General features: G+C 37.3%; 1 protein-coding gene across 3 annotated transcripts in view; it reads left to right on the top strand.

Moving 5' to 3' along the window:
• The first annotated feature begins 1,730 nt into the window (after positions 1–1,730).
• The window catches only part of rsrc1 (arginine/serine-rich coiled-coil 1), a 116,594-nt gene continuing 92,130 nt past the window's right edge, over positions 1,731–26,194 (top strand). The window contains exons 1-5 of one of the 3 annotated variants that reach the window (XM_088914720.1): positions 1,746–1,843; positions 3,194–3,268; positions 5,457–5,636; positions 7,845–7,973; positions 21,770–21,949. In XM_088914720.1, the coding sequence (XP_088770846.1) occupies positions 5,464–5,636; positions 7,845–7,973; positions 21,770–21,949 (482 nt within the window). In that variant the 5' untranslated portion in view covers positions 1,746–1,843; positions 3,194–3,268; positions 5,457–5,463. Of the gene's footprint in view, positions 1,844–3,193; positions 3,269–5,456; positions 5,637–7,844; positions 7,974–21,769; positions 21,950–26,194 lie in introns of all 3 variants that reach the window. The other 2 variants (XM_088914718.1, XM_088914719.1) reach the window with 2 other exon arrangements.

Consider the following 26,194-nt stretch of genomic DNA (forward strand, 5'->3'; position numbering starts at 1 on the left):
GTGTTTCGAGCGCTATTACTTTCTGTGTAGCGAATTCCTACTTCTATTATTCTCTTTAGTTTTACGCTGCTATTTTACTTAAACTGGTGGTCTTTACTACATCTATCACCCTATCACCTAAATTAATATTAATAGTAATTGTGTTGGCTGTAAGTTACAGCAACAGTAGGAGCAGCAATAATAATGATGATGATGATGATAACAACAACAACAACAACAACAACAATAATAATAATAATAATAATAATAATAATAATAATAATAGAAGAAGTAGAAGAAAAAGAAGAAGAAAAATATAGAGAAGGAGACGAAATTAGGCTACGTTTTAAGTGAATTAAAAGTTTAACTACAGTACATGTTCATTATTAATATTAGCCTTTTATAAATGCAGAATTTAGTTTTAATTTTACCTCACCCCGTGAAACTGAATGAATTTTGACAGGTTGAGCAGCTCAGTAAAGAGTTAATCTTCTTATTAACAAACAAAGCAATTAACGGGTTATCTAGAAGATGAAACTGTTTCAAATATAGACGAGCTACAGTATACTCCCGGACTGAATAGATTGTGCAAGTCGGAGGTTTTCTGAATGTGTAGGTATCCTAACGCGTTCCAAAAGTCTCTCACTAAAAGATCAATAAGACCTACAGTATATAAACCTGTAATTATCAAACATGCTTTTTTTTTGTTTGTTCACCTTTGCGTATAACTATAAATAACTTTATTTCCCTCCATAGCGCGTAATCTTTAAAACTGCGGTTTTGAACAGAAGACAGCAATTGAATTTGGTACGGCATGACTTTTTATAAGAATTGCTGAAAAAGTTCTGCATCAACTACAGTTTTTATATCACTTCACCTTAATCTGTTAATGTTATTTTATGGTTATTGCATGCTATTTAATATAAACGACACATTTTTAAAACCTCTATTCCTCCGTTTCTTGATCAAGCAGTAGTATAATTCAAAATGTGTTTTTTTAATTAATGATTTTGTGGTGAACACAAGATATACGGTAGTCTATGTTGGAATATGCTGTGACTCTCAGGACATTTTTATCCAAACTAAAATATACCAAATATATGCTCAAAGATGAAATGAACTATTTTTGGGAAGCATGACCATATAGAAACATTTTGACTTTTTAATCACACTTTTAGGTAGTTTGTATAAAAATGCTTTCGCAACACAAACATTTGCACACAAGCGCTCACAAACACACCTACATGCTACATAAAGACGTCTAATTTCACTATCAGACGTTGGTTGTTTAAGAAATCCTTATATAGTAGATATATTCGCATCCATCATAACAGATCGCCAAATCTGGCTTTGTGATTTCTCCCTCATAAATCCCTGCATTTTTGGTATCACAAATATACAATATGTTTTTGGCGCAAGCCGTGGAATATGTATTCACAATATAATCTACACAACATTACTATTTCTTAAATAATATTAATTACTGAAAGCTATAGCCACATGCTTGTTTAGAAAACAGTTGAGAGTTTTTAATCGATAACTTCGTTTCCCTCAAAATAGCCTACCGATTTAAATGGTCAATTTTTGTTTCAATAGATTTAATTTTTAAGAAACAATAGCTACATCAGCACTTTAAAGAAAAGTCTGATTCTTATACATTTAGCACAAAATACCCACTGAAAGATTTGCACACTAGCCGAAGAAGAGAAGGTTACTTGAACGATTGCTCTGCTATTGATTCCTTTGCTGACTTCATTGCCGATCTGCTCTGAAGTCTGCAAGATAGGTCTGAAGTGTTGTGCATGGCGCTGTTCTTCAAACAAGCTTGTTTTTACTTAAAGTCACAATTTAAACAAAAGGTCTGGTAAGAAATTATGTTTACACACCTTTAATGTGATAGAAAATGTGTAAGGGTAATCTGTTTTAAAATGTAATTGTTGTATTCGACAGTTTTATACCAAATTGCAATCATCAGGCCCTTTTCTGTTTACATTCTGGATACTGCTGCTGAATTAAGGAAACTGTAATCTTTTGCTGCTGTGTTATTTCAGTTGATGAAGACTTATTTTTAGACGTAGTCATGCCTTGTATTAGACCGCGGAAATGTTCTAATAATTGTTTTTATTTAACTGTTGGAAGTTTAGCAGCGGACGACAGACTCGGTATTTCTGTATTGTGCTGCGTGGAATATAAACAGTTTATTACGATTGGTTGGGCTACGTTACAGCGTTTGCAGTTCCTTTAACATTTAACAGTTTTTAGCAATTTTTATTGGAGTTGGCAGATTTGTAAAAAGGGGAAGTTTGCTCAACTCGGGTTTGGTCATTTAACTACTACAGTGAGTTCATACTTTGCACTTTATCCAAAAGCATAATAATCTGTGGATTAAAACTCTTTCGAGTAGTCTAAAATAAATTATTATTACTTATTGGCAGACTCATCTATAGAGGATGCATTTTAAATGGTTAAATGAAACTAAAGAGAACAACCGTGCAGGTATAGTTGGGTAAAAATAAGTTAAGAAAATGTTACGAAGGGTAGCACAAACATGAAGAGCAATTCAAATGAAAAAAAAATGAAAGGGTAGTTCGAATATAGAAGGAGAAGAAGAGAAAGGGCAAAAAAGGAGGTCAGAAATTAAGTGGCTGGAGTGGACAGTGCATCCTGGAGGTTCTGGTATTGGAGAGCTGAGCATTGTCAGCACAACAAAGATCTGAAAAGCAGAAGGAGGGTGTAGAAAGAGAACAGTAGGGCACCTAGGACAGAACCATGATGAACAAGACAGAGAAGAGAGCAGACATCAGCAGGAGACCTGCTGTGCCTGATCAGTGAGGCTGATGAAGATCCAGGAGGGAACAGTCTCAGGAGTGAGTGCTGGCAGAAGGATAGCGTTGATTACGACGGAGAGGTCGGGATTGGAAACGGTGCGAGCTGAGAGACGAGAGCAGTGCTGCTTGGAAGCCAGACTGCACAGAGTCAAGTGGCTGCTCTGTAACAGGAAAGTGGAGTGATGTACTTGCTATGTACTTGTATGAGAGGTGTAATGTAAACCGGCTCGGAAAAAGAGCACTTTTGATGAGCACTGATCTTGGACTTCTTAATGGTGTTTAAGACAAACATGTCTCGACATATCGGTAACCCTGCTCAATAAAGCCCCTGTTTGAGTCCTGTTAGTGACGTATGACTTATTTGAATAATTGTGTGTGCTATTTAGGCAACATTGTCAACAGAAGCCATATCACATCTGGCAGTTGGATGATGCTGATCTGAAGCAGGACTGGGCTAACTGGTACGGAACATGTAAAGGAACTTGCTGAAAAGAAATGCAATGTTTTGGCTGTGGAGACAGTAACTTACTTACCTGCTGCTTTCCCTCTCTCTGCCACACCTGAAGAAGGCTCCACAGCTGAAACATTGTGTTTCTTTGCCTTTCTGCATGGAATGAAGCTGCACCTGTTCCTTTGGAGCCTACTCATGCTCACAAAGCTCCCTGTTCAAACTTCTGTGTTAATTGGTACTCTCTAACTGCATAGAATTTTAATGGATAAAAAGTTTATAAATTATCGTGTCATTTGGGATTTTTTTCTTAAATCTAAAATAGGATTTTTCATATGTCTTTTGTGATATTCAGATCTATTCAGTGAGATTTACAGTTGCACAGGTGGCATTCTGCTGGCAGGAAACCAGGCGGTGCCCCTTCATGTAGTGCATCTAGAAATTCTTATTAACTTCATTCTAATTGAAAAGGGTAGTGAACATGGCTTTTCCTATCTGTCCCACTGCGGAACTTCATTGTCCAAAGATTTTATGGACCTCATTGAAAGAGGATGTGATGGCCTAGATTTAATAAAAATAATAAATCAATCCAATATAAATTCCAAAGCTTTCTACAAGGCACACTGAAGAAACAGATGGCAATACTGTAAAGGAGCACTGGCATGACACATTAGGGGTAGGTGAATGAGCCGAAAATGGAGTTGCATCTTAATCTAAGGGAGGACATGTAGTCTCAGAAATTGGACTAAGATCTGGACAGTTGAGTTTTGGGGATTGTATGGATAAGTACTGGCAGGTGGGTTAATGTTTTGATTAAATCCAGGCCCATGTCTTGTGGTGGACTCTTTGGGTCAGTGCCTATGTCAAGAGATATCACGCTATCTGTGGGTAGGCTGCACTGTGCAGTGCGTCTGGTGAGGATTTTAAGTTAATCATGCACATGGCCAATGGGACACAGTTGCTTAAAGAACATTTTTAGCAGAGGATCTCATTGGTTGGTAGCATATTGTTTCTGAAGGTTTCTGAAGGTTCCAGGTGTCTAAAGTTAGTTGATTTAGCTCACTCAAGTGTTTTTAGAAATACACAGAAGCTTTTACAGTATGTCTTTTACAGTACAAACTGTCCATGTGTTGCTTTACCAAATGAAAAAAAAAGAAAAACCCCAAAATATAAGTTGTTGGCAGTTCCACACCATACAGAGCAGTTTTGTTTCATGAAAACATTTTTTTTTAAAAAAGACAAGAAGCTCATTAAGATGCACAGTTGCCGTGTTGATTTGTCAGTTAAGATCTGGCTGGATGTTGACAAGTTTCTTTTGCTTGAGATAAATGTCTTCTGTCCAGTGGCAGGAATAGAAAGTTTAATTTTTTATGTTTCTAGTTGTTCCTTAACCGCCATCATTAGTTCAGCTGTTTTATATTAATTCAGGATTGTCAGAAACCAGTCTTCAGGGTTTTCTGGTTCTTATTCAGTCTTAATTTCTCAGCTACTTCATTGCCATATTCATTTTCTAACAGTTTTAAAGGTCTTAGGGTACGTCTGCTTTGAAAGATACATTCAGGTTAAGGGTGCTGGAGATATAAAACATACTGAGTACTGTGAAGAAATAGAACATCTGACCAGTTAATTGAATACTTGGGTCAATTAAGTACGTGAATGCAGGTGGAAAGAAAGCACTGTAGGAACTGAGTGTAGGCCTACCTCCAAGGGTTTATTCCCTATTATTTGTCTCTGTTGTCCCTATTATTTGTCGGAGCGGTGGCACTGTGGCTAAGGATCTGTGCTTCTGGCTGGAAGGTTGCCGTTCAAATCCCACGGCCAGCAGAGGAATCCTACTCCGTTGGGCCCCTGAGCAAGGCCCTTAACCCCAGCTGCTCCAGGGGCGCTATATAAATGGCTGACCCTGTGCTCTGACCCTAAGTTTCTCTCCATGTCTGTGTGCCTGTGGAGAGCAAGCTGGGGTTCAGGTGTGAAGGAGGCTTCTGAAGAAGGTTACACAGCTGAAACGTTGTGTTTTCTCTCTTCTCTTTTCAGCATGGAAGAAACTTGTTACTTTGTTCCTCAATAGAGAGAAGCTGAAAAAGTCTTGTTTCTATATTGAGAGCTTTACAATTTCTAAAATCCGCTACATTTCTGTATTCTCGCTCTGATGGATTGTTTTCTGTGCACATGGATGTGGTGCATCTATGTTGATCTTGCAGATTAAAGATGGGACGTCATTCCTCAGACAGTGAAGAAGACACCAGGAGTCATAGGAAAAAGAAACATCGGCGTCGATCGTCTTCCAGCAGCTCTTCGGGAAGTCGGGTGACCAGCCGGAAGAAATCGGGGAGAAAAACGAGGAGCAGGTCACGCTCCCCGTCTCGAAGCAGAGACAGAAGGTATGACCTGAAAATGTAAAGGATGGTTTCTAATATCCATTTCCGTTTCTGATTGACCTCCATTTGCAATAGCATGTTCTTTCTTATGCACGCCTGCTGATTGACATTTTATAACTAGTTGTTGCATAAAACAACAACAACAACAACAACAACAACATCTCAGAAACCGTCTCGAGGCTGATGGTAAGAATTGTATGAAGGAAGCAAATAAGCATCATGAAAACCCATTGAGACAACACTGATTCCTCGATGGTCACCAGTCTTTGAGTTTCAAAATGTCTGCGTCCATTCTTTATAGTAATACTTTCAGTTTAGTGAAATCGGCTGTTTAAAAAACATGATTCTGTTGAAGAATGGTCTGCTAAATTCCTGGAAATAGAGGCTGGTTCTAATAATTTGCTTGTTACCTGAAAATTTGTTGACAGCTCAAGCTTTCACTAAGTCCGTTTTCATTGTGGGTCTGACCACGGAACAATAGATGGCTAAAGCAGGGTAATATCTAAATCATGAAGTCATGAAATATGATTGGATGTAGCAGGTAAGGTTTGGATTGGAAAAGGACACATGTTTTGTCAAGGAATTTTGCACTTCAGTGCATGTTGCAGGCAGGCTCATGAAGGCAAGATAGAGGATGGTAAAGAAGGATACTTTTCTTTCCTGATATTCCTATTTTTGATGAATTGGGAAGGATTTAATCTTTTATATTTTATGAGGATTTCATAGTTCAGTAGGACTGTCCCAGAAGAGGAAAAAGTAGTTATGGCATTTAAGGCTAATTTCTTTCCAAGCACGTTTTCATGTCTATCTTTCTGAAACCCCTATTCAGCTGTTTCAAAAAATACATTGCTTAATTTGTATATCGATGTTGGGCAGAGCGGATTTCAGAAGATGTCGTAATACCAGGAGATTGTATACTTTATTAAATTAAATATGTGGCTCAGGTGGGGTTGAGCGTGGCACTTGGGATGCTATGACTAAGTTTGGACGGAATCATTTGTTTCAAGGAGAAAAGTGAGAATATACAGGTTCTGTAACATTTTACGTTTAAGCAGATATATTATGCTTCACCAGCTCTTATGATGTACTGTACTAGCATTTTGGAACAGAACAGATCCTTCTAGGTCAAAGATTAGAATAAGTATTATGTTGTACATTCTTTTCCACAATACTCAAAATACAGTAGCTCTATTAAAATGCTGGATGCAAGGTTCCTCCTACCTAGGTTTAGTTCAAGGCCTTGAGCTACCAGTAATGCACCTCGTTTTTAATTGTGTAGACAGGCAGAGGGGTGTTTTTTGACATGATGAGATATTTCTTGAGTTATTCATATGTGCTGAAGTTTAAGATGTGAGATTTTGTAGTCTGTCAGACAAGGCAAAGTATCTTAGTAATGTGGACCATTTTTCATGTGCTTGGATATTCAGTCCATTCAGAGAATGTTAATGCACTGTTGCTGCTGTAAGTGGTGCAAATTTGTTTTGATAGTTTCATGACCATATTATTCTTCACATTTTCTTTCACTAACATGGTCTCCCACTGGGAAAGCCTGCGCCTTTAGTGCTAAACAGATATGAATGTCTGAAAAACTGTTTTAATAATGAATATTACTCAAACATTCCTGCAGTCAGACGAGCACTTATATCTAAATTCTTCCCATGAATTATCCCTACTGTACAGTATCAGTCAGATTTTTTTTGAACACTGATGGTAAACAGACCAAAATTCGAACCTAAAAAACATTGGGAAAAAAAATCTAACTTCATAAAATATTAACTGATTTGCAAACGAAAAGTAATTTTTGTAAAGACCATTGGGTTTTAATTGCTTTGCTTTCAATGAAAGGAGTAAATACAACCAAGGTACGTGGGCGCCACCAGTGTTACCGAAGCAGATATAATGTAATGAGTGCATTTTAAATGCAGACATTGTAGGCAAGTTGAAAATAATAGCTACACTGCACACAATACTGGAATGTAACATGATTTCTTTTCACCACTTTCTGAAATACAGCACGAAAAGCAGTACCTAAAGCTGATTTAGCATCAAACCACAACTGAAGGGTCATATGCCTTTCAAGAAGTAACGAGTTGCTAAACATAGTTCAGTGACTCATACTGATTTAGACGTTGATGCTGTTTGGGTGACCCTGAATTACTGTACTCAATTAGAAGTGCATCCATTAATCTATGTGGCTTGTAAATATTTTAGACGCAGACGGCGGTCCAGCAGCAGCTCTTCTTATGAGTCCCGGAAGAAAAGGAGCAGTCGGAGCAGGACTCCTGACAAGAGCAAGTTCTACAGGTCTCGGAGATCTAGGTCATGGAGCCGAAGCAGAAGGTATATCCTTCTCTTTCATGCACATAATAATGTAGAGCACAAGTCTCAATTCACATGAGCCCACTTGGTTCCATGCAGTGGAATGAGTGTGTTCAGTAAGAATGAATCATAGTTACTGAGCTGCAGTGATTACGTTTGCAGGAAATTAAGACAAAGAATGTCATGACAGGATTGTACAGTACACCTGACTGATTAATATGCTGTTATATTTGAACAGCCACTCGTCTCTGTTTTTTTCTGCATTGTGGAGAGATTGAATGCCAGACATTTTATTATACTAATATGCAATGAATATGTAACCTGTACACGTAAGCATGCATTATATAAGTTGCAGCAAGCCTGACCAGTATGAAATGAACCTTGGGTTCTGACATGTGGTCTGTGTGCTTGGCTGAGGAGCCAGTGGTGTGAAGCTGCCATCTGTGGGGTTATGACTGTGGGCCTCCAAGAGAGCATCCTCCCTAAAAATCTCTGAATATGTAGTTGAGTTGTCAAGTTCAGGGTCATATTTTTGGGCCCTTGTGCTTATAAAACAAAAGAAATCATGTTTGGTTAAGATTATATATGTATGTACACAAATTCTTAATTTAGTGTTTGACCTGTACCTCTATTATTAAAATTTCCAAGCATGTGTAATGTTCTGCACATTTCACCAGACTCATGGAGGGTGTTACTCGAGCTGATAACTTAAGTCTTCTTAGACTGTTGTACACAAGATATATGTAGACTGTTTAAGGTGACTATCAAAATGCCGCTGTTGGTGGAGCTTTTTGTGTTTCTAAAACAAATACATTAATTGAACGGGCTCATCACATTGAAGAGTCTCTTGATATTTTGTTTTTCTTCTGAACTCCTGATCTGACGGTGAAGGACACGCTCCTAAGGGGATGAACGTGGCAACTGCTGTGCTCTGTAAAAACTCACTACACAGTGTTATGAGTGAATAAGACTTCAGTCCCTTTTTATTTCCAAGTGTGTGATGGACCTGTACATCACACTGTAGTAACCACAGGAGAATACACTCCTGGAACACAGGTAATTCAGTGGCAATAGTTTCAGCCCACAGCAGGTCAAATGCGTTTTATTATGTAACAGTATCTTTTGCAGCTGCTTGTTTCATATTTCAGGTTAAAAAAGAATGTAATATTCATAGTATTTTATAGCTTTTTTTTCAATACCGATTCCCATAGTTGATTTTTTTTATACCCATATCAAGTTGCTTTCAAAATAATAAACGTTCAGTCAGCATTTGGTTCATTAAAATAAGTGCTGCCTGCTCTTTATTAATAGAATAAAAATGTGATGTGTTCGTGTGCTTCAAAAAAATGTGAAGTGTTCCAATTGCACATGCAAAACATTCATCATGGTTTCGTAAGTTCAGGTTCGGTTCTTATTCCTCTAGCTGTAAAATGTAATATGGTTATTATGCGCTACTTAACGCATTAGAGGCGGTACCAGATAGATCCGGATCTGCTGAAAAGAGGAAAATCCAGGAAATTACCATTTTTCATTTAGATCTCCTAAACTTTGGTGTGTGTTGTCTGTATCTATGTACTCTTTAGTTATATCTGTTTGTGTGTTTTGCCTTTTATTATAATTGAAAGGCACCATACAAAACTAAACTGCAGTTATCCTGTTCCACTGGCTCCACTACACAGCAGACAAGGAAGAGTGAGAACGTTTCACCCACTAAATTAAGGGATACTTTTAGGAAGGCTACATTGTGCATGCCCAGAGTGGATTTATCCAGCATATGGAGCGAACACCCTTATTTTTTGTAATAGTGCCATGGGTTGTTAAAGACCGCACAGTCAGGGCAATGGTTTAACTATTCATCCTGTACCTCCTCCAGCACTATGCTCCATGTTTTCATACCAGGGCATTGATTTTTTTAAACTGAAGAGTGCCACCTACTGGTCCACCAGTACTACTTACAGCTACTTACAGCAGTAACTTGATTTTACTTAAGTTCTTCCATCTCAGTACTGTCCTGGCTCAGCAAAGCCTTGCTTAACTTCTGAGAGCTAATGAAATCAAACTGGACTGCTGTAAAAAATATTGGTAGGCAGAAATCTATGTCAAGTGCTATCTTTTCATCGGGGTTTGGGGTTAGCTTTATGGTTTGCGTTTCAGAATTTTCATCCCTTCTACCAAATTGTTTGGGAACTGTTTGAATCTAAATTGTGGGCACTAACACTGTTCATTGTATTATCAATTTCTGTGAACTGCATTACATATATAGTACATTGACGTATGATGTGTTCTTTAATGGAGACACCCAGTAACTAGTTTATTTGTAGGCTGTTGTTTAGGAAAATCGAAAATCTTTTTTTTCACATTCATCTTCTACTAGGGCATTCAGTACTTTAAGTACTCATAGTTTTTTATTAATGAAATACGTTCTTTCCGGGAACCTAAGAAAAAAGGTTATTTTTAGAATTATTTGTTCAGATTTGAGTGATTTATTATTACAGCAAGTATTGCCTGACCTTCTTTAGCATAATAAGACTGCTCTGTGCATCAGTGTATAATGACACTAATGTCATTAACATTGCAAATCCGTGCAAATTAACCAGTAAACTATGCTGTTAAATCCTTTAGAACTACACAAAATGCATTTGTAATTTATGCAAAGGCTTGTTTACTTGTGTATGGCTGTAGGAATCAGATGCACAATTTTAATCACAAAGAGTATTTTCATATCTTCATTAAACCGCCAGAGATAAAAAGAGCTAATAGAACCTTTATGTGCTGTATTAGGCTTTTCTAATTGGGTGTTAGTACCTTTTTATTTCTGTAGTTTTTCTCTCATTTATGTTTTAGTTATGATATTGATGATTAAAAACAAATACCAGTAATATTTCATGTTTAAGGAACAATTTTAAATTATAGATCATTGCTTTACCTAGAACCGAAGTACTGTACTCTGATTAAGAGGGAGGCCTCTTGTAATGATCTGCTTTCTCACTAAATAAATAAAAGGGCAAACGCAAGATGAATGCCAAATGTGGAACTGGTTTGTAACAAGCAGCAACAAGAATTTACGGAGAATTTGTTTGACTAAGTGGATTCATTTTAAGGGAATGTTGCTTACTGAAATTTTGCATCGTCCTGTTTGGAAAGACAAAGGAATTGGGTATCTAGAAAATACAGGTCACATTGGTGGTTAGGAAATGGAATGCAACAGCTTACTTAAAAAAAACGCACGCAAGGCAATATCAAGAAATATTTCAGCTCAACCAAATTTAATAAATCATCCCATTTCCTAATTTTATCACATTAGACTGCGATGTAGAAGAAGCGTTTCAAATACCAGCCCTCATTAATATACATCAGCTAGGGGAATAGAATGGAATACTTATGCAGGGATGTCATAGTTACTGTTTCTTAGTTTACTAAGTGGAACAGGTTGATGCGATCCTGGGTGCTATTTGTCAATGTCTTGTTAAAATGGTTTGGGTCGAGTTATGGAGTCCACGACGACGGAGGCTGATAAATCAAAAGTGGATTGAGTGGACAGGAGGCAGTGATTGATACCATGACAGGATATGAAGAAGGGAATCTCGATGCAAGCATGCAAGATATAGAATATGAGGGGGAAAATGGCCCTGGAGTATGGATATTATTCAGTGAAATGAGAATAATAACGCTGGCATGAAAATATTGCTGGGAGAAGATTAGGAGAGTTTTGGTTTGAATATTACCTTTGAATCCCTTTGTGTAAAAAATAGTGCTTTGTACCTAAGGTGCTTGCTCTTCTTAATGTTTGTGGTAGCTCCTAAAAAGCTACCTACTGAAACCCAAATGCTGCAGAAATGTAAAATATGCAGGAGTCACTGGTTGTCCATTAGTCACTGTTTATTTGCTTTGATTAATGAGTGTCACAATTTGTGCAGGCAGAAGCCTAAGTCAGACCTCCAGCCCTGTTAAATTATGAAACACTACCTAGGAATTTACAGAAGTGCATGCTTGTTTTGTCTGTCATGATAATTGTGCGGTTTTGTGTTTGATTAATAATTAAAGCTCAGAGTGATTACATGCAGTTTGGAATTTGTATGTGTTACACAAATGGGACTGTGTGTTTAGACAAACTGGGTTTCTTATTTTTTGTTGCTTTTATTTTCTCATACAAATAATTAAATGGGTAAAAGGTGTGTTTGCCTGCTGTGATCTGCACTCAAGATGCTAATATATTGTGACCCAAGATGATGATGATACACTGTATTAAAATATGTATCTCGCTATACATTACTGAATATTTCACCAGCATTCACATTTTTCACTTTGTATATTGTCTCCAGCCATTGTGAAGGTGGTCTCAAAATGTTAATGTAATTATGATACATTTTACACTGTAACCTGTTATAAACCGAAGATTAATTTTGACTAGCCTCCTAATTCTGGATTAGTTTAGCAGATCTGGTTTTTACATGTGCAGCAAAGAGAGGTTTGGTTTAGGGTTTGCAGTGGATAAACCATTTTGTTCTTGTTAGCATTAAGATGCATGTTTTTTATTTAATATTTGCATTGGAATATAGTGAAGGTGTGATACATCAGTTGTAGAGTTCTTTCTGCTGTGCATTTGGGCTCGTGAAAGGTTAACAAGAATGACCCTCACAGTACGAAACAAGGTGAAATTGAAGAGAAATGAATATAAGCAGATTTTACTTTGCACAAGCTTCGGATGCCAAATGGCAATAAGGTGTGTTTCTCATTTCACCTTATACTAGGTCCTGTTAGAGAGCAAGTTTCAGAGGAGTGGAAATGAAATGTGCTTGGTTTTCTTAATTCCTTTTTACAGGTGTTAAGCAACCTGAAGAATAGAGGGCCCACAAAGTTAATCAGATTTAGCCAGTTCATTTCTGAGCTGAGAAACTTTTTACATTCTTTTTTAATGTTAAGCGACGAATCAGATGCATCATAAGATCAGAGACAGGTTGCTTATTTGCTGGGGGAATGCAGATTTTTCCTTTAAGGAGGATGTCCTTTGCTTTAACTATCCCCTCATGTTTCCACACAACTGAAAGGTGGGTTTGGGCTTCCTCTTCCTCTCTCATGTGGGGTGAGAGAGGAATTATAAGCATTTATATGCTTGAAATTCTAATAATTCTAAAAAAGTAATGAGTTTTCCTCTAGCAGGCACAAGGATTTATCAAGCATAAATCTAAACAAAAAACATTACGTGCCTTCTTGGCGAACGCTATTTATTAACCCCTTCCAATGCTGAATTCTTGTCAAATACCTATGTTTATATGTATAAAAATGAAATACATTTGTCTTTCATCTAGACCGCTGAAAGCTGAGTTTCCCCTTCCAACCTCAAAGAAACCTTTCCATTGTAACATCTTTGGTAGCCTACAGATACAAAGTGGTATTCCCCAGGTGTAAGCAGCTTCTGCTAACGCTTTGTTAAGCCCTTCTCTGTGAAGCTTGTAAACAAGCACCGGTTTTAGAGAAGAATTGTCCTTCTGATGAAATAGTACCTTTGGATTATCCTGTCTTAAATATATGAACATTTAGGGCACATGGCTTGTGCGTTCTTTGCATTGCTTTAATGTACACAGTGCACTACTATTGTTGAAGTAACCCATTGTTTTGTCTCCTAACTAATGGAAATATTCTACACTTTATAATGCACTCTAAAAAAATCAAGTAATCATGATTGTATAAAGGACTTAAATTGCTAAGATGGTGAGAGAAGCATCAGAGAATCACTGTGCAGGATTATATTTCTTACACATTTGTGGAATACAATAATGAACAGTTGTCTTTTTTCCCAGGAAGCGTAGTGGTTTAAACTAGCACTGTACTGTATTACCTCTTTTTTGGTTCTTTTTTGTTCAAAAAAGTTAATTTTTGTGAAAGATTTTTACTTTTATTAAGAGACAAAATATTATTAAATATATCCTGAATTCTAGAATGTGTTTAATTTCATGCTTAATTCGAATAAAGAATCAGCACGATGTAAGTTTTTAGATTGTCCTGTTTTCTGATTTCTCAGTGTTAATGACTTATTATTTCTTATCTGTGAATGTTTTCACTCGATCGATAACTTCGACATTGTACTGTTGAAGCTATCAGGCATAGAAAATTAAATATTAAAGCTGCATTGTTAGGAAGTAAAGTGTATTTTATATTTATACACAGCAAAGAAAGAATGCGAAGACTGATGGGGTTTAACATTAAAAATAATGTAAGTCAGAATTTGCGTTAAGTGTGTTCACCATCAGGAGTTGTAACTTTGAATCATACATCATTAAACATCAGTCCAAATAAAACTAAATAATAAGGATGCTTATTATATTCTGACCTTTAGCATGATAGAAATGTGTCAAGTTTTAGGGCTTTTGCTTAACCTTTTGGGCATTATACTAGGAATGTAATAACTTTAGAATTTGAATGAAGGCATCATTACCTTCTAAGTGTACCTCTTTCTAAGATACTGAGCTTAGAACATGCTTTTCTGATACTGGTTCACATCGGTCAAAGTCATTAAGCAGTTAACAGGACTAAAAAAATCACTCGCTTTACATATTACAGTAAATGCGATTTTATCATATTAAAAGTTCTGTTTTGCTTTGCCTCAAAATTAGAAAATGAATACAAAATGAATCTCTCCTTCCTACTCTTTCTATTTAAGCTTCTTGAAGTTCTTCCAAATTGGGTTTTAAATGCCAATTAGGAGGTTGAATGTAGTAAAATAAAAGCAAATGCAACCAAAATGGCCTCACCTTATGGCTGGTTAGTCTTCTGAGGAAAAAGCTGAACCTTTGCTCTGAGCAAGGCTTTGAGAAAAATATTCAGCCTAATGAACACATTAATTAGAACCATAACTATTTATAAGATGATAATTAGAAACGAAGGACGGTAAACTGGGTTTTTCCTGCAATTAATGGAGGATTAATTACTGGAGGTAATGAAGTGGATTTTTTAAATGCATTAAGGTGAAGTACAGAGATGTGCAAGGCTTTGTGATCACCACATAATTATTTTGGGCTGTTTGAGCATAGCTCATATGAGCTGGCTAATAAGCATCATTGCATCATTATATATGCACTTAAAAAGACTTGCCACCAAAATGACTGCCTAATTATTTCTAATTGGCAGGACTCTGTGTTGTCATTGAGCTGTTTGTAGCCATTTTAGCGTTCATTTAACAATCCTTAGGGCCATGTGATGAAGGAAAAAAGGCTGAGGTACGGGCAGGCCTGGGCTGGCGCCATTGATCAGTTTTGGTGGGCTTCAATTTGAAATGTGTTTGCTTGTGCGGAGGTCAAAACCTGAAGTAGTTTGACCAAAGTTTTGCTTTTCTAAAGCTGCTTGACTGCGTTTGTTGGCAATTAGTGAAATGATTGGGTCTCTCACCCTGCTAAGATTGCCATATGACACAATTTTCTTTCATTGTTGTCACTTTTTATGACGGTTTTGCGTTGATGGAAGCCAAATACCTGGTTCTTGAAGAACTGCTGCCCCGTGTCTGTGCCTTATAGACTCAGCCCAGCTCCAAATGCGTTTCTTTAAACGCTGACTAATATTTCAGCACACGTGTCTGCTGTGCTTCTGTTTGATGCTGAGTGAAACTTTCTACCCAAGGACGAACTTCTTCTTTAGGGCTTTTAAGCAATGCTCAGAGGAATTAGTCATTAAGCGTTAAGAAGGAAGAAAGAGGTTATCCAGTCAAATACTAACATTTTCCAGAAGACTGTCAGTTATAGAAATCTGTAGTCTTAATGCTGACAGATACATGTGTATCCAAGGACAGCTTTTAACTAGTAGTAAAAAATGTTGCTATGTTGATTTTGTATTTCAGCATATTCTTTAATAAATTATCATTTTAAGTTTTTTTTCCTTGAGAATTGTGTAAATGTGTTCTGTTAATTGTTGTTAAAATGACATGGCAGACTTTAGGTGTTCCATATTTCCGGGTCTCTAAGCTGTACTAAGGTAGATTTGAGTTGACATCCTGTTAAGTGCATGACTCGAAGACCTTACAACAGACAAGTTGTCTGGTTTAGTTCTAATCAAAACCATCTGTGGGATTTTGTCAATCTACAAATGTCATTCCATTGGTTTAAAAGAACAGCAGTAAAGCAAATTGTAGGCCAATAAACTGAAAGGTCAGGTATGTCCTTCTTTTGTTGGAAGAATGTGGTTCTAATTATTTATTTAATATTTAATTAAAGATGCTAATAAATGTAACTGACTCCAAAACGTCTCTAAAGATGCTAAAACCATCCAGGGTTTGTAACTAATGAAACACTTCACATTCTCAATTAAAAAAACAGTCTCTAGGTTTTTACAAAACTGGCTAGAACTGGGTATCTTTCTTTTAGTCTTGACAGTTTTTTTAGAAATCTTAAAACTGTTTACTGTAGGCATATGTGTATATGTATTTTATGTTGGGGGTACACTGTACATATAGTTTTGTGTGTATGTTCTCCTTCTTCTGTGCTTTAAGTAAAATATCAGTTGACCATATTTGAAAATACAACAGAGGTTTTTCTTGTTTTTCATAAAGTACTGAGAATAAAATACTTTGATCGTTTATTGTAGAGCTTGTCCTCCCACACAATCCCAAATTCTCATACAAATTCTCTTTTTATTTTGTGAACTAGGATAATATTGGCTGATTTATTTCAGCTGCACATTCAAATGTAAATGTAACTCATTTTGCAGAAGTCAGATGATCAGTTAAGATTTGCAGTGAAAGCAAAGGCAAGATAGAAAATTGAAGTTTATTAGTGGTTGAGAAAAATATACCCCAAAGCAAATAATACTGTAACCTGTTTAACAATTGTCTACTAGTACTCTTTTCTAACTTTACATAACACATAAAGGTCAGTAGTACAAGCTAGAGTGTATGTTTGTTTTCTTGTCAGTTCTAGCAAGGAGATGTCTGGAGGCAAAAGAGACTTATAAAACTGATGTAATTCATTGTGGAAGTGGCTCACATCATTTATGAGCAGCAGGGCTAGAATTTCTAAAGCAGTACTTTATGAGAGGAAATGAGTGACTACTCTATATAGATATATTATTGTTATTACAGTTGGATACAATCTCATGACGATTTTCAGATAAATCGTTCACATTTTGGTGTTAATTTTTAATTAGTGACCTAATGTTTTCTGTATGTACAATGAAAGTTGTTTATGGGCTTTGGGCTTTTATTTGGATAAAAAGGTTGCCCACTTTGAAGCTAGCCTAAGCATTACTGGGCTGTCACCACTCTCTAGGAGGGCACATGATATACACTGCTGAAAATGAACCATTTCAAAAACACAGGGGTTGATTAGGAGTAGGACTGGGTATCTTTCTTGTAGCATAAGTAGTTTTTTACACAGCAGATGTCTGAATAAAGATTGCTGGAGATACATTTTTTCATCCTTTTGTGAGAGGGCCTGCTCAGCACCTTTGCATGAAGAAAAAGGTCTCTCCTTTACCCAGTACTTCCCTTATCGAAAGGCACTGACTTCATTTCCTTGGTTCCTTGGAAATTAATAGTTTCTCATTTTATTAGTCCAATATTCCAGATGTAGTATATATTTAATTAAGTGTAGTTTCCTTTTGGTGATGGTATGTGTATCTGTTTTTTGTCGTGCATTCTTTCTAGTTTTACAATTTTCCACATGTTTTCCTTCAGCATTTATGATATTTCTTATACTAGAGTTGTGAGGTTCTAAATCACTTAAGCACACAGCATTACAGTCCACATTTAAACAATAAAATGCTGTTAAAGAAAGTCTTCAGATCTTGTATCACTTCATAAATATACATTTATAGAAAAAATTAAAAAAAAACATGATGTGGCCTAAGAGCACACCTGCTAATTAAAAACACATTTCTGAAACTTATTCCTAAACCTGCTTTGTTTGTTCAGTCCTTTGCTTTCCTTCGTACAGATGGCTCTGGTTTTAGTAATTATGCGAATCGAGCAGCTGCTAAATTCAGGACAGCTAATTTTGATCCTGCATTTTAAATTTCAGTTGATTACCTGTGAAGAAATTAGCAAGTTAGCGCTTATTTCAGTAGTAGCCCATTGACCTTGAGAGATTGTTTTTTTTTTCTCCATTGGTTAAAGTGAGTTGACAACATGGACTTGTGGCATTAAGTAGCCACTTTCTGTTTGGCTGTGGGAGACTTGCAAGACTTGATATTTTTCATTAGGATCGTTGTCTATCTGATGAGTGATGCTGGGCGTCTGCACACATGCACGTGGTGTTATAATGCAGTGGATTGGAGAGAAATGCAGTTTTTTTAGAACTTTGTTAACATATGGGTTTATGTAGATCTAAGAAGCCTTTGAAGATCTTTGAACTTGACTAAATGGCTTAACCTTTAGCTGGGTGGGTGGGCAAATGTCTGCTGCATTTTTTTTCTTTAGCTGGACTTCTCCCCTTTTTTATTGCTATTTCCATACAGTACAAACATGAAAATAGAGGAGTTGGAGTTATTTGACTCAATATAAAAACCAAATTAAGCCTGCTTATTTTACTATTACAATAATTTTACCCGCAAAAATCTACTCTATGTACCTGGTCATACAGTTTGAGCAAACTCAAATACCATATAGTTTATCTCTTCTTAGAGGGAGGAAACAGCTTGGGAAGTCATTTCAACATCTCTTGTAATTAACAGAATATCATAAATTAAACTTCTGTCCTCTTTATGTTTGAAGAGCACTCGAAAGTGATAAATCCAGATAGTTAACATTTGCATTTCACTCGGTTTGGAAATAACATCTGTTTGCGTGGATAGGGTTATGTTTTGGCAGCTAAAATGAGTCTTTTTTTTAACCATTTCATGAAAATTTGCTTTTAATTGGATGGTAAAGCTTGTTCATAGGACATGAAGTCATTCATTAAGTTTCATGAAGGTGCTTAATGAATTTTTTGTTTTAGATGCTGTTTGTAACAAAAGCTGGGTTATAACAGTGATAAAATGATCTATCTTCATGCCAGTCTTACCTAGTGTTACTTTTCCTGTGACTTTCCTTCCAATTTTGTTGTGCTACTTTGTATTCATGTGTGCTGCTTTCTGTTTCACTACTCTTCTGCATTTTAATTTTTTGGTGACAGTTATTTCTATATATGTAGACAACATACAGTATATACTCAAGATGTGTATGCTTTGTATGGCATAAATGGGTACGAAAGAAAAAATGACTGCTTAAATTAAAAAAAAACTAAGTTTGGTTTTTCACTGGTATTTTCTAAAAGGCATTTTTCTTTTCTCACCATGCAGTGAAAATAAGTATTAGACCACACAAAGCGAATCTACATTTTATCAATGGAGTTTTGTGTTTGCATCATGTAATGACATAGTATTTTTTATATTTGCAGTAATGCTTGTTAAGATGGTGTGTATTTAAAATTTCACCAGGAACAGGAAAATAATGATAATAATATACTACCTTTTCTGAAGACTTTCTTAAGCTTTACTAAAAATCTAAATATACACAAGCATGAGGATAAGGGACTCGTTGTTAACAAGCACCGCAAATGTGCTGCTTGTGGGGAAAAGGCAGTTACAGCAGTAGAAGTAGGGAAATTAGCATGGTTTGTATTCCAGAAGGTACACAACATTGAGGTTTTTTTCTGTTTCCATTGCTGGTGGTGTCATATAGCTGCCATTAATGTACAATTTTCAATGAAAACGTGTTAGCCGAAATATAATATAGAAAGATAACAATGATACACAAGCCACCTTCACGCCCAGTGATATAATTATCTAAATAGGTTCTGGTTAGGGATCATATCCATGCATGTGGGGGGTCAGTAGAGATAAGCTGGTGTCTACACTAACATAGCAGTAATTACTTTATTGATAATACACTGAGAAAATTGCCCTAGCCAATGGCTCTAGGAAGATTTAATGGATTGGCTGAAAAATGGTTATCCCTTAATAGAAATGAAAATATGTGTCGGCCATAGGGTGTCATTCCCTTAAGAGATAAAGAAATGTTAAATAGAAATATAGAAAACTGTTTATCTTTTCTCTTCGCATTAACAAATTTACTCCAGCCTTAAATTAGCTAATAATTCTCTAAGGAGAAAGTTTCAGTAATGAAATTGACATTTAACTGCATTCCCACACTCTATTAACACTGTAAATTTAATTTATTACAGACCCAGGAGTGTACTTGCTTAAAAACCTAAACAAATTTAAAATTTATTAGGCCTGCTTGGTCCTATACAGTTGTGCAATGCTAAAGAGAGCTTATTTTGTATATTACCATATGCATGTCAATCCAAATTTCAGTGCAAATGCATTATTTTATGCATCAAAGTGTAAGGTTTGACCTTATGGTGAGAGAAGACTTACTTCATGTAAACATTGATTTTTTTTCTTGCTATTTTTTGAAAGCAGTCAAATCTGTTCGAACCGCCTGTTTTATATGCCTATATATGCTTGATTCAGCCAAGTCCTTTGAAAAGAGCGTGCATTTTATGTTATGTATTTATGGTAGCATTGTACAGTATATTTCAGATATTTGTGGTTCATTAAAGCAGACATCCAGTGGTAAACTGGAAAATCACAGCTGTCATCTCCTCTCATTTGTCTCATGGTGATATTTTTTAAAAGTATGTACATTTTTGACACCATCCTACCCTACAGAAATTCTTTACGAAAATGTTCTTTATTCAGTCATTTGAATGCATTGTCTGCGCTGGTTTACACTCTCCTTTTTGCTCCCTTTATGCATTATGGTGCTACTTTTCAGCAGCTGCCTTAAAGGAGCACATCTGACCCGATTGTGATGGGCATCATCATAGCTCGAGGAGCCCTGCGCTCCATGAAACTTCTTAAGCCCTCCAATGCCTGCTACCTGTCAGCAGGGAGCCTCAGCAGTTGGCAGAAGATATGTTTCTCAATAAGCCTGGAAATGCCCAGACCTGCACCTCCACCTTTCCAAACCCCAGGGAGCACAGACAGTGGAATGGTGCCCTCCTGCTGAGTCAGCACTTCATGTCCACAGTCCTTTTCCAGATCCAGGTGTAATTTCATTCTGGGCTCCTTCTGACTGGCAAGAGTAAAGGGGCACTGCCTGCAGCTTGGGTACAGTGAAGGAGCTTCTTCATGTGACACACATCTTGCTGTAAATCCTCACCTAAGCCATACCTTTCACACCCCAGTCACCATCGCTACGGACGTAGTACTGAACTGAGACAAATACTGAACTGTATTTCGTCCAGGTAAATAGGTCAGCGGGTATGTCTGCACTCATTGGCTCTACCTCATTCCTGAAGTTAGTTTACAGCCAATAAAGACGGACCTGGCTTTTAACCCCAAATATTGTTCTAAACCATCGAAAGGCTTTTTTTGTGTTTTGATAAGTGACAAAGTGATAAACCACCAGTTTTTGTGGAAGACTCTGTGTCTATCACGAAATGTAATCAGTCGTCGATACTGTTTATGTTTTACTTCATATAAGGAGTTAGGGATACCTTATACATATCAGTAAGTATTTGTAAGCTTCCCTGTGTGGGCAGCTTTGAATGATTTTTGAAGATGCAAGTCCATTTTCGATGAGTTCTAGATCTGAGCAACCGCACTCCTGAAGGTTCACGGTACAGTCACTTCTGCTCTGGCCTGCATTGCATCTCGCTGTGCCGTGGTCTCAGGCATGCCAGATCATTGTCCTTTCAGCAGTGAGGGATATTAACTCGCAGGTGAAAAAGAAAGTCGAGCGAGGAGCTCTTCCCAGGCTCTCGGGCTGTCTGGGTGCGATGCACCGCTCAGCTGCAGCCAGGCCCGCGGGTCACACAGTCCCGATGTCATGTGGCGTGTCCCCCCAGGTCGCGCTCGCGCCATCGCCGCTCCCGAAGCCGCAGCAGCGGGAGGTCGAGCCGCAGGAGGAGCCGCAGCCACAGCAAGCCCCGAGACCGGAGCCGGCGGAAAAACAAGGACAAGGAGAAAGGCAGAGACCGGGAGAGGGACCGAGCCAAGGAGAAGGAGCTGCCGCCTGACAAACCAGGGTAAGGGATTGTTCCATCACCTTACCCAGCTCGTGTGAGCACAACCCATTCCTGGGGAAAAGAAAAGACTCGTTTCTCCCCGATTCAAGTCAGTTTGGAAGAATATGCATGAGGGACAATGAGAACAACAGAGATCGTTTGTTTTGTGTGTCAGAGTAGCCCAGTGTAACATCATGAAAGTTTTCTCCCCCTTTAGGTTTGTGTCTTTCAAGAGGCACATTATTTGCGAGTCCAGATTGAACGTGTTCAGGTCTTTACTGTAGCACTTCGTGCTTCCCTCTGCTCTTCTTCACATCACTACCGCCTGACGCGATGCTCTTCTTAGTGTTGGCAGCTGGCAGTGAGGGCGTCACTCCGTGACTGACGAGTCTTAGGCTGACTCACTTTTTGTTGGGGAATGAGTAAAATTATATTAGCCCCTTGCTGTGCTTTGGTTCAAAACTTTTTTTGGGGGCTGTACTACGTTTTAGATGAGTATCAGCCATGTAAATAAAAAGGGACCCACTGCATATCTTTACACATTTTCCTTTACATTAGGTCTTTCATTTCCTTAGTGCAGTGATAGCAATCACTTTTTTCTTCGGACCTTATGCATTAGAGTAAGACTGGTTAGTGATGTCAGAATTGCCACTTTGTTTCTCTTTTATTGAGGCATTGTGTAAATTCTTCCTGTGAGACTTTTAAATAGATAGTCCAACGACCACAGAATAGGGTGTTTTGGGAGAAGGAGAAATGCTGTCATATATGCACGGCCTTCTTGTGCAAGTTGGAGGAAAATAACACTGCACCTTTGATTTTTTTGGTTAACATATGTTTTGTGTTGTTTTATTAGCGATGCTATTCCTATTTCATAGAATAAGTCAAGGATGGAACTCACTCCGTAATTCTGGATTTTTTGAGCAAACATGGAAGATCTTGAAAGCTCCAAACGTATGTTGTATGCTTTGGGGAAAAAAAGCACCGAACATCATGATGATTCTGGCTGTAGCGGAGTCTTGTGTACAGTTGCATGTCCAACATCTGTGAAAAGTTTTTGCCATATTGTTTTCAGTTTTATTTGAATACATTCCGTTTTTCTTTCCTGAAGGACGGGTTTAATTTCATTATTTCTTCTTCCATACAATTAGCTGTACAGGGTAGTATAATACCCTGCTGGGAAATAATTACGTGATATCCTCGGGAACAGCAAAGCAGTTATTTTAGTCCACTTTCACTTTAGTGCACATCATGTTTTCCACAGGTTGAGTGTTATAATTACTATAAAATCTACAAAGGGTGAATGCTTAAGTGGAGTCATGGTTATAATTAACCTTTTTTAATCATTTTAAACTAAACCGATTAGTATAAACCAATAAAGTGATAATGCCCAGCCCTGTACATGGAACACAAGTAGAAAGCCTATTTAGCGATCTTTGTTATAACCAGGATTAATGCACAAGGTGCTGACATAGCTTTTCATTTGTTTGACACAAGAGTCCAAACCTGTGTGCATGATTTACATTGATGTCTTGTGTTTCTAAGCAGAACAGGGACATGAAATGTGATGTAAACAAGGTTGGTGTCCCTCATATTGATAGGGAAACTCAGCACAGAAAAGGGTCACATTTGTTTAGAAAAGCTTATTGATTTACAGCTTAAGAGATACTGAAAAAGTTAAATCTGTGTTGAATGAAACTTTCCACTGTTGCAGCAAATAGTTCTCTTTGAAAATTGGGAATAATCCTTTGTGTTTAATAGATGTCACAACTATTATCTACCTTTGTTCTTTATAAGTATGTTGTTGTTTCTCTTTGATAGTCTAAATCAAATATTAATCTGCCCATAACTCATAACTTCCCCAGTATGTGATCTAAGCCTGATCCCAGAGTGGTTTGAGCCATTAAAATATTTTCATTGAATTTAATAATTGCAGCCACATGAGCTTAACTTGAAACACAAGACACCTTTTATAAGTCTCATTTTCAATTAAAAGTGATGATACATCCTGGAAAAGCACATCGATCAGTGTAGTTTAAGGTGACAGAAAAATGATGTTATATATTGGGTGGTGTAAAAATGTGTACGTAGCAGATTCAACTCATCATTAAATTGGATCTGCAGTTCAATAAAGATAATTGTATTTTCATTTAATTTATTTCTATTTTAATGAAAGTTTATTTTATGTAGCTGAATATTTAAGGAATCATTCAGGGTTGTCATACTGGGACAACACTTAACAAGTAAATTCTAGATTTCAGTCTTCTTTTCATCTAGAAAAACACATATGTACTCTTCCTGAAGGCCCCTGTTGTGTTAAAGAGCGCATTATCTTGATGTGCCCAAGGTACTGACTGGTATCTTCTGAAGAAAGTGAGATTATAATAACTGTTCTCTGCACTTGAGAAATTTATTCAATGATTTCTAATTTAAGGAAACTGAGATGAACAGAAGACCTTGTCTTTGTATTTATAGCTCCTTCCTAATCTACTCGAAAGGCAGTGCAGTAGTGCTTGGCCACATGTTTAAACCCATTAGTTAAGCATTTATGTGATGAGGAGTCAACTTTTCTGCAAAGGTGAGTCAATCAAAGGTTAAAGGGAAGCTTTTAATGTATCTGTATCCATCAGTGTTGTAATATCTGTTGAGACCAAATAGGATAAGATGCCCGCTTTTGGTTATTCTGTTTTACATTGCTTTCAGAAGAGCTTTATTCCTAAAAGGGTTTGTAAAAGGCTTAAAAACTCTAAACTGTATACATCAGCTGCTTGTGTTCTGACAGTCAGATCAAAGCCGGTGCAAAACAGTTTCTGGCTGACGGTGATTGCTGTCATGGTTCTGGGACTTTTGGTGACTGGTCGTGTTGCAATTTATCTGCCACTTGGATAAATACATTGCATGTGAGGCTGAGATGTCAGAGTTTTGGAGTTTGACAGCAATCATACATTCATTGGCTGTCGTTTTCTATTCTCCTTTTCTTCTCCTTGCAGCAGGAAGTCATTATGCTAATTTCACCTTATTTGCATACAGGTTACAGAGTTCTGCGGCATGAAGCATGCTCTGAACCCCTTTAAAGTGTCTGGTTAGATCAAAGCAAGTCTGTATGATAGCTGTTGTCTGACACCAAGCTGTGTGGTGTTGTTTTCATTAAACATTTATCACACTTCTAGTATGACAGCAGGCAACTTTGTGCTTGGTAACATGTTTTCATGCAAAATTTATTGAAAAAGACGAGACATTGTAAAGAGATCTTGTTGCCTTTCACCAATGGCAAAGGGTAAATGTTTGATTGGAAGGAAGGAAGTGTGCCTTTGACACTCCACTACACTTGTTAGACTTGACAAGGGTCACGTGGGAAAAGGGGAGAAAATTTGGAGTGGAATGTTTACTTTCTTGTGGAAGGCAGGCAAGCAAACAAAACATGTTTGGAGTAGCGCTTCAGGATTTATTGTATCAGGCCTCCGGTCTTCACATGAATCCTTTACATGTCTAAAATAATTCTCTCTCTGCTTATCGTTTATCTTTCTCTTTACGCATCCGTCTGTTTAAATAGATAAATGAAACTCAATGAAGGAAACATATTCTTCCTAATAGGTCATTTGGAGAAAGGGCAAGTGGTTTTTGCGAATAAATAAATAAACCTTTAGCACAGTAAACTACTGTTAATGCAAGGTTTTGGCAGAGGACCATAAAATGTATTGCAAAGCATTTGGCTTTTAGCAGTTAAGGGCTCCCATTCATGTGTTGCATCTTTAATGATTCACTGTACAATAACTTCCTTTATGACATTTTTTTTAATTGATACAGTGAATCTGCTGCAGTTATCAATTGGAGTTTTACGTCGAATATCGAGTCAAGCCGAACCGCATTCTGCAAGCAGAATTTAATGCAGTCCAACCTTTAATCGCTGTTTCACAGAAGCAGTGCTGTAGGTATTTATTTTGACAAAATGCCTTCATTGGTTATTTAGGTTGGTTCATTGTTTCTGAAAAAATGCTTTGATCTTAAACTTCGTGCCTTGTATCATACCTGGAGAATGAGTGGTGTTGAACTGTGGATGCTCTGCGGCAAGGTGTTTTCTTCAAGTGATCTTTTGTATTGAAAGTTATTGTGCATGTGGTATTTAAAAAGAAAAGTTTTGGGGGCACAGTGTTTGAAAAGGGGTGAGCAAGCCAATGATTCACACTCAGGTGAAGCCCCTCTCCTCTCCTCTGCAGTTTTCCGCAGGGCGTTTTAGATTTGAGTCGGCGCTCCTCAGTTGCAGACCCT

Source organism: Atractosteus spatula, chromosome 4 (assembly GCF_055471065.1).
Source record: "Atractosteus spatula isolate fAtrSpa1 chromosome 4, fAtrSpa1.hap1, whole genome shotgun sequence".
Lineage (NCBI taxonomy): Eukaryota > Metazoa > Chordata > Actinopteri > Semionotiformes > Lepisosteidae > Atractosteus > Atractosteus spatula.